The sequence below is a fragment of the Peromyscus californicus genome, unplaced genomic scaffold, assembly GCF_007827085.1.
Source record: "Peromyscus californicus insignis strain IS unplaced genomic scaffold, ASM782708v3 Scaffold_6__1_contigs__length_162567912, whole genome shotgun sequence".
NCBI classification, from domain to species: domain Eukaryota; kingdom Metazoa; phylum Chordata; class Mammalia; order Rodentia; family Cricetidae; genus Peromyscus; species Peromyscus californicus.
In genome coordinates, this window is record NW_026294584.1 from 142939831 (window position 1) to 142947879 (window position 8049).

Below are 8049 nucleotides of genomic sequence, written 5' to 3' on the forward strand. Positions count from 1 at the left end.
AGAATGATCTCTGAATTCGACCCTTCTTTTTCAGAATCATTTTGGACTATTCATTTTTTTTTTAGTTTTCATAGTACCTTTCATATAATTTGGTGCTATGAGTTTCATTTTTTCTGAAGGCAATTATTCCCCAGGAAGTGAAACTGTTGCATATATAAACTTGCTAAGAAATTGTTGACATATGAGCAATATTGAGTGTTCCAGTTTATTATGTGAAGCATTTATTTATATTGTTCTTTTATTGAATAAAATAAGGGAGTCAAGTAATGGGGGTAAAAACCTGATTGGTCAGAGAAGCAGTGGAGAAGCAACCAATGACCTCCTGTCTCTTGCCTTCCCCAACACAAAATGGCCTGGGAATCTTTCTTAGCCCCTCCCTACTACTTCCTGTGTCTCTCTCACTATGTATCTTGGCTCCTACAAAACATCCATGGCTAATTCTGGTCACCTAGTCACTAGCTCTGCCCATGACTCAATGATACACTTTATTGGCAGTCTTGGAATGTCTGTGTGAACAAATATCCCACAACAATTATGTGTTTAGATCTTCCTTGATTTCTTTTTTTTAATTTAAAAAAAATTATGCATATGAGTGTTTTCCCTGCATAAATATCTAGCATCGCATGCATTCCTAGGTCTGACCACGGTCAGGAAACGGTGTCAGATTTCTGAAACTGGAATCATAGATGGTTGTAAGCTGCTATGTGGGTGCTAGAATCACTCCAGGTCCTGAGCCAACTCTCTAGCTCTGTTCTGATTTCTTCATATTTTACATGTAGTTTTTGTTATGCTGATTATGAATTTTTTTTAGATGTATAATTTTATGGTTTTTGGCATTGCTGTAAATGGTGCTGTATTAGACGTTAACTTCCTTTTGACAGTAAAATGCACCTGACTTTGCCATGCTGACATTGTGTCCTGCAGCTTTGTAAACTCATTTTTTACATCCAGTAGTCTTTTGTAGATGTGTTAGAATTTTTATGCAGATAGGACCATGTGATCTGTGAAGAGAAACACTTTCATGTGTTTTCAAAAAGTGTAAACTTTCTTTAAGAAACTTATTTTATGTATATGGCTGTTTTTTTTTTTTTTTGTTTGTTTTTGTTTTTATGTATATGGCTGTTTTATCCACACATTTGCTCATCACATGCGTCCTGGTGCCTATAGAAACCAGAAGAGTGTGATGGGTCTCCTGGAACTGGAGTTGTGCACAGTTGAAAGCTACCTTGTAGGTGCTAGGAATTGAACCTGTGTCCTATGGAAGACAAATAGTCTTAACTGCTGAGCATTCTCCAGTCACATGACCCCATTTCTTTGCCCTGGTGAGGCCCTCCTGTGAAAAGTCATCCTGAAGTAGTGAGCAGACATCCTGCTCCTGCTCCTGATTGCTGGGAAAGAATTCTCAACTGCAGCCTTGGGAATCAAGCAGCTGCAGCTGGATTTATTGTTTTGTTTTTAATGGATAACTTTTATAGGGTTGAGGAAGTTCCTCTGATTCCTAATTTTCACATACTTTTGGTGTGTTTATTGAGATATTTCTATTTTTCCTCTTCTCTCAGTTTGTTCATAGGTCTAATTACACTGATTTTCCCCCCTAATGTGTCTGTTCCTCCTTCTAACCAGAACACTTTATGGAGAGAAATCCAGCTGACTGTTGTTGTTGCTTCTCACTGCTCCTCACTCCTTTTGTTTCTTGATTTGATGATTCACCCTTAGTTCAGAAACTGGAAGACCCTGGTCAAGGTTCTGTTTCCATCCTCTCTAGTCTTCTTTCCACCCTGGCATCCTTTATGGACCAGGACCTTCTCTGAAAGGGGTTTGCAGTTTCCTTTCAGGTACTTGTGGGCAGTTGTAAAGTGGGTTTTTGTTGTGAGTTTCTTTTGTTTTTCTTAAGAAGTGGGCATTCTTATATTCATATTTTACAGGTAAAAAGCTCCAAGGAAAGTATCTCAGAATCGTCTCCTCCGTCTCTCCTGCTAAGCTCTACGGCTGCTATGCAGTGATCGCCGTCCTCACTGCAGCAGTAATTGCACTGACTGTTACACTGTCAGGTGAGTGACTCATCTCCAGATTCTGCAGCATTCTGTCCACATCCACGTTGTCACTTAGACTTACTGACCACTGTGAGCCAGGCACAGTGGGAAGGGCTGGGGAGAAAACACACTGGAAATTCCTGTTCTCTGGGAACTTGGGGTCTAGCAGGAAGATGCAGTGAAGGAACAGCACAGGCTGTGGTGTGCACAGGAAGCCAAGCTCAGCATCCCTGGGAAGATGGCGTTCAGCAAGCTCTAGAGAGATGCAGGAGACATATGTCCTCCTGGGAGACCAATTGAAAGCAGAGAACAAGGAAAAGAAAACCCAAAGGAGTAGCCTCAAGGAGGCTACTGCAGCTAAGGGAAGTGAGAGGAGTGAAGAGCAATGTGGTTGGGGAAGGTATAGAATCCTCACCCCAACCATGACTCATGGTTTTGGTTAACATCTTCAACCATGGTCTGAAAATATTAAATAGAATGTTCCAGAAATAGGTGATTCTCAAGCTTTCATTGTTAGACTATTTTGAATAATGTGATATAATCTTGTATAGCTTTCCTGCCATAGCTGGAGTAATTGATTCATTATATTATTTTATAAAATCAACTTTAACCATGTCAATGAATAATACACAAGTCTGAACTTGGACAAACATTTGCCAAGAAGACTTAGTCAGTGTAGCCTAACCTGTTATGTAGCTGTGAAAAGGGTCAGATAAAAAGAAGATACAGTCACCTTCATTTTCTGTTGTGTTTGTCCCTTTCATTAAATCCTCATGGTCCTGCCTATGAGAACAGGGAACAGATGTAACAAATTGTCCTACACTAAAATAAGTGTGTGTGTGTGGGTCATTTCTAGTATTTAATATTTCTTATCAAACTACTCATTTCTAGGCTCAATAACCCTTCAAAAGAGCCATGCATTCATTCTTATCTGTTAAAGGAAGTAAAAGACAAAATTATGAAAGAAAAATGTCTGTTATTTTTCAAAGCAGCCCTCTGAAAGCTTGCTGCATTCAGGGCTTCTTACAAACACACACACACACACACACACACACACACACACACACACACACACACATGCACAATCACTTTATTATAATAGACTCACAAATGAACACATCACACAGCTCCATCAATATAGCCACTCCAACACTTGCCAAGTCCCAAATCCTATCTATCTCATTCAACTTCCACACAGTTAGGATAGATATTTTGAAGTCAAGGAACTTTGGTCATGGTTTTAGACTTTTGCCTAATTTACATTTTTATACACTTATCAGCCACAAATTAGAAAAAATACCAGCAAAAAAATAATGCTCTTTATAACCCTATTCATGGCTTATGTGCCCTTTGCTGCATCCTGTCCTTCCTCTTCGCCTTACACTACTCTTCCTTGTTCTCCGTGTTACACTATGTCCACACTCACAGCTGTTTACACTATGCATTATAGGCTAGGATAAGCATATGGGGGTGTGCTGTACGAATCCTAAATGGTCTTATAATAAAGATCCCAGAACTCGACATAAGGTGAAATCTGAAAGATCAGAGAAACAGAGCAAGCCACAGCCACCATGTCTTACCTCACCAACTCCTCAGCCTGAAAGAGTATGAGTTCCTGTCTCCTCCCACCTTATATTCCTTTCTTTGCTCAGCCTTATCACTTTCTATCTCAAACTTCCTAGTGCTGAGATTAAAGGTGTGTGATCCCAAGTGCTGGAATTAAAGTTGTATGCCACCACTGCCTGACTCTGTTTCTCTGTAAGACTGGATTAATATCTTGTAGCCCATTGTGGCCTTGAACTCACAGAGATCCAGAAGGATCTCTTCCTCTGCCTCCTGAGTGCTAGGTTAAAAGTGTATGCCACCACTAGCTGACCTCTATGGCTAACTCTGTGGCTGGCTCTGTCCTCTGATCTTCAGGCAAGCTTTATTTGTTAGATTACAAACAATATATTATCACAGGGGAATGCATGGGGTCTTTTTCTTTCTGATTTTGTGTGAATTAATATTATACTTTCTAGGTCTCCCACTTTGTTGCAAGTTTCATTTTTTCTTTATGTCTGAATAATGTTCTGTTTTATACATGTACCACATTTTCATGATCTGTTAGCCATTTTATGGACATCTAGGTCAGGTCCATTTTGTTATTATTGTAAATGGGGCAGCAATAAACATGGATGTGCAAGTTTCTCTGTGTTATGGTATAGTGTTCTCTCAATATATACCCAGAAATGTGGCATAGATGAGTCACAAAACATCTATTTGTAATTTTTAGAGGAGCTTCCATATTGGATGTTTAAGTTTATACTTCTACCACCAGTGAGTAAGTGTCCCTGTTTCTGCCCAGAGTTCTGATATCTGTTGTGAGATATCTTGATGATTGCCATTCTAACAATCCGGTATATTTTCATATGGATTTAATGTATATGTGACATGATAAAAGGAAGGCCTCATTCAAAGTTTTGATATCAAAAACCTATTTTGACCATGTCATGATTTGCTTGCAGATATTTATCCATAGTTAAATCCAGTGAAGCGAGGAGTTTTCTTTATTTTGTCATTACAGAAAAAGAAAAGAAAGAACGGGTCTCAATCAAAAATATCTGTGCTGTTTGCCCAAAAGATTGGATTGGATTTAGGAGTAAATGTTTTTATTTTTCTGAAGACATGAGAAACTGGACATTCAGCCAGACTTTCTGTATGGCACAGGAGGCCCATCTAGCTCAATTTGACAGCCTGGATGAGCTGGTAAGAAAGGATCAGGAATTGGTTTGTTGTTTGTTCTGTTGAATATTTACTTCCTTGAGATAGAGAGCTTAAAGCTGAAGCGTGAGGAAGGATTCCACCCCAGGCACTAGGGGACATGGGTCACATGTTAGTATGTGCCATTTGTGATGGTAACACATCTGGCTGTAGCCCTGAGACATTCCAAAGACATTCTGTCTGTAATGCTAATAGTCACCCTGCATGGCCAGACATATATTTGTCATTGTACTGTGGATTATGGTAGTAAAATGTATCCACTAAGAACTGAGGGTTATTTAGACTCCAAAGTCGATTATCCTGAGTTCACCTGCTGCCATCTTGAGAAGAGACTGTAGAGCAGAGACTCCATGGTCATCTGAAGCTTGAGAGACACATGTATTTGCTTTCTGTGTTTTATGACAGAATTTCCTGATGAGATACAAGGGTGATTCTGCCCACTGGATCGGCCTGCACAGAGAGTCAACACAACACCCATGGAGGTGGACAGACAACACTGAATATAACAACTTGTATGTTTTCAGACCTCTTTTCTTTCTGCTGTGCTCATGTGTTGTGATGTGTGTGAGTTGTGATGAGAGATGAAAGACAGTGTCACATGAAGCCAACTGTACTGGAAAGGAAGAAAAATAAACCCTTGGGCTGGAGGCGTGCCTTGGGGTAAGTTGTGTGTTAAATGCAACAGCCAATCCCCAGGAAACTCCACATCTTGACAAATTTAAATCCGTTGGATTTATTTAGTGTTATTTCACTCCATATCCCTAGTATGATGATGGCATCTAGGGTAGATTCTGTTGTTTGCTATCACCACTTGAAAATCTTTCCTTACTGATAACTGTTCTTGTGAGATGTAGACAGAACTGCTGATGGCTACTGAGGGCTCTGAAACCCCAGGAAGCCACTGCTGGGGTAAGAACTTGTCAGACAGCTGTTTGCACAGCTGCACCTGTCACAGAAGCAGAGACTCCAGGGGCTTTGGGAACCTCCTCTAAAGGCTCATCATCAAAGAGCACCCCAGACAGCTCCTGGATGTGAGCATAGCCATTTTGAACACACTCGTTTCACTAGAACAGTGAAATAGAGCCCCAGTCATGTCCATGATTAAAGGCCTTTCAGCAATTTATTAAGTGTTGCGTTTCCTCCCACTTTTATACATGTGACAAATACTTCAAGATAGAATTGATGATCACCCTGTGGTGTTACCCATGGCTGAAGTTCACTTGAACATGGCAGCAAGCACCAGTCCAATGTTTTGTACACACAGTACAGGGTTCAACATGGACGAATGACAAAGGTCTGGTCATCAAATCGAACCCTGAAAATGTAAAAGTCACTAGGTGTAAATCACGTGCTGGTGATTCCTCCTGGACTCTGTGTTTATGTGATCCATGTTATAAATAAGCAGTGGAGACGAGTGAGCTATCACTGCAGGAGTGAATGCAATGGCAGACTTTGCAGAAATTTGTTTGTTTTTTGTTTTAGGGTTCCCATCCGAGGAGAAGGAGAACGTGCCTACCTGAGTGACAGAGGGATCAGCAATGGCAGGGACCGCACGCCTAGGAAGTGGATTTGTAGCAAGCCTGATAGCTATTTACAGTACCCAGAAGTTTCATAGCTTGTGTCAAAGCAATCATGAGAGACCTGTAACATGTTATCTACAGTCACTGCCTCATTTCTTTATCATCTAAAATTATCAAAATCAATGCATAATCTGTGGTGACATCCAATATGAAAACTGTCATAGAGAACTATACTTATCGGTGCTTTGGAGCCTATGGGAAATTCTAAATTAAATCAGTGTTTTGATACGAGTTTGTGCTCATCGTATCTTAAACCTAAAGTACAATCACGTCAGTATTAATGACCTCCACTTTTATGACCAGATATGAAAGTTTTTCCATTAGTTCTTTTTTTGAATGGCAGATAAATTAAAAAATGAAGGGAGGACAGGATTGAGCTAAGATGGCTGTAGCACACACAGCTCCCTGCAGAGGATTAGAGGGAGAAGCAGAGGAGTAGAGTCTCTCCTGCATCCTCTCCCATAGCTCTGGGTATCCTGCACCAGGCCTCATCACTGGTCTGCAGCCACCAAGGAGGAGCCTCACACACCAACGCCTCAGCCTCAGCAACCCAAGCCAAAGCCAGAGTGGTGTCCTGCTGTTAGAAAATCAGGGAAGAGTGTCAGAGAGATTGGTTGTATCTCCAGTAAATGTGCCCTGGCATGTATGGAATATCTGTTGTCAAAACTTTTAAAAAAATGTTTGAAGATTGATTCAAGATGGTGGTTGGTAGGGTGGGTTCTTGTTCCCAACGGAGACACCGCTGCTGTGGAGCTGCCCATGGGACATAGGTACAAAGGTCATACCTACTGAGTCAGCAGGAAGGCCTTCACCAAGGACAGAGAGATGTGCAGAGGCCTGGAGCTGTAGTGGATCCTGCCTCAGATACTCTGCCCAGCTGAAAGATCATTCTGTTTCTGAGCAACCACAGGATATCCCAGACTAGTCTCAGTGGTAGTCTATGATTACCCTGGCTCTGAGCAACATCAGGATGTCTGTGATAGAGAACAGTTCATTTTCTGGATTGGGCCTCCTCAAAAAACAAAGCACTGGCAGGGTGGTAAGCAGCAGCCTGGATCTCTCCCCACCTCTGTCCTTTAATGTACTACCCAGCTCCACGACCACCCTGACTCTGAGCACCGATGGGATGTCCAAGATGGAGAATGGTTCATTTTCTGGATTGGGCCTTCTCAAAAAATCTCCATTGTGTGTGCTGCCATTCCATGTTGCTTTATGTGGTCCATGCTACAGTTGGGGTGTCCATTTTTCTGTCTGCTGCTGCAGGCTGTGTTGATACCCATGGAGCATATTGTTACTGGAGACCATATGTATAGGGAAGAGGGGCTGGCTAAAGAAACCCACTCTGACCCTGGAGCCCAGAATTAGGGAAAGATGGCTCAGATAAGGCCAGTGAAAGAAACACAGTTTGGCTCAAATCAGAGCCATCTCTGCCCCTGGACAACTGACTTGTGAAACCAACCATTCACAGAGCAGGACAGTCCTGGGGCCCAGGACCTGGGAAAGAAACACAGCCTGGGTTGGGGTCCTGAGCCAGAGAAATGAACACTTTATCCCCAAACCCAGACCAAAGAATCATGCCCTGACTCTAAAACTAGTGCCAAAATAACACTCTTGGTCCATAGAATCAGAGTCAGTGAAAGAAATGTGTCCTGGCCTTAGAGGCAGTGTCAAAA

The 8049-nt window shown here is 41.6% G+C and overlaps 1 protein-coding gene across 1 annotated transcript; it reads left to right on the top strand.

The window, feature by feature from the left end:
- The first annotated feature begins 1147 nt into the window (after positions 1 to 1147).
- Positions 1148 to 7688, top strand: LOC128099763 (C-type lectin domain family 2 member E-like). Its single transcript, XM_052721582.1, has 5 exons — positions 1148 to 1232; positions 1875 to 2051; positions 4600 to 4781; positions 5202 to 5308; positions 6279 to 7688. The coding sequence occupies exons 1-5, from the start codon at positions 1148 to 1150 to the stop codon at positions 6409 to 6411; spliced, it is 684 nt and encodes a 227-aa protein (XP_052577542.1). The 3' UTR covers positions 6412 to 7688.
- The last annotated feature ends 361 nt before the right edge of the window (positions 7689 to 8049 follow it).

Bases quoted from the DNA above. Each gene is read 5' to 3' on its own strand.
- LOC128099763 (XM_052721582.1), top strand. From the start codon at position 1,148: ATGCGTCCTGGTGCCTATAGAAACCAGAAGAGTGTGATGGGTCTCCTG. The intron at 1,233-1,874 runs GTGCTAGGAATT...TTTTGTTGTGAG, and splicing joins AGTTGAAAGCTACCTTGTAG to TTTCTTTTGTTTTTCTTAAG. The intron at 5,309-6,278 runs GTATGTTTTCAG...TTTTTGTTTTAG, and splicing joins AACACTGAATATAACAACTT to GGTTCCCATCCGAGGAGAAG.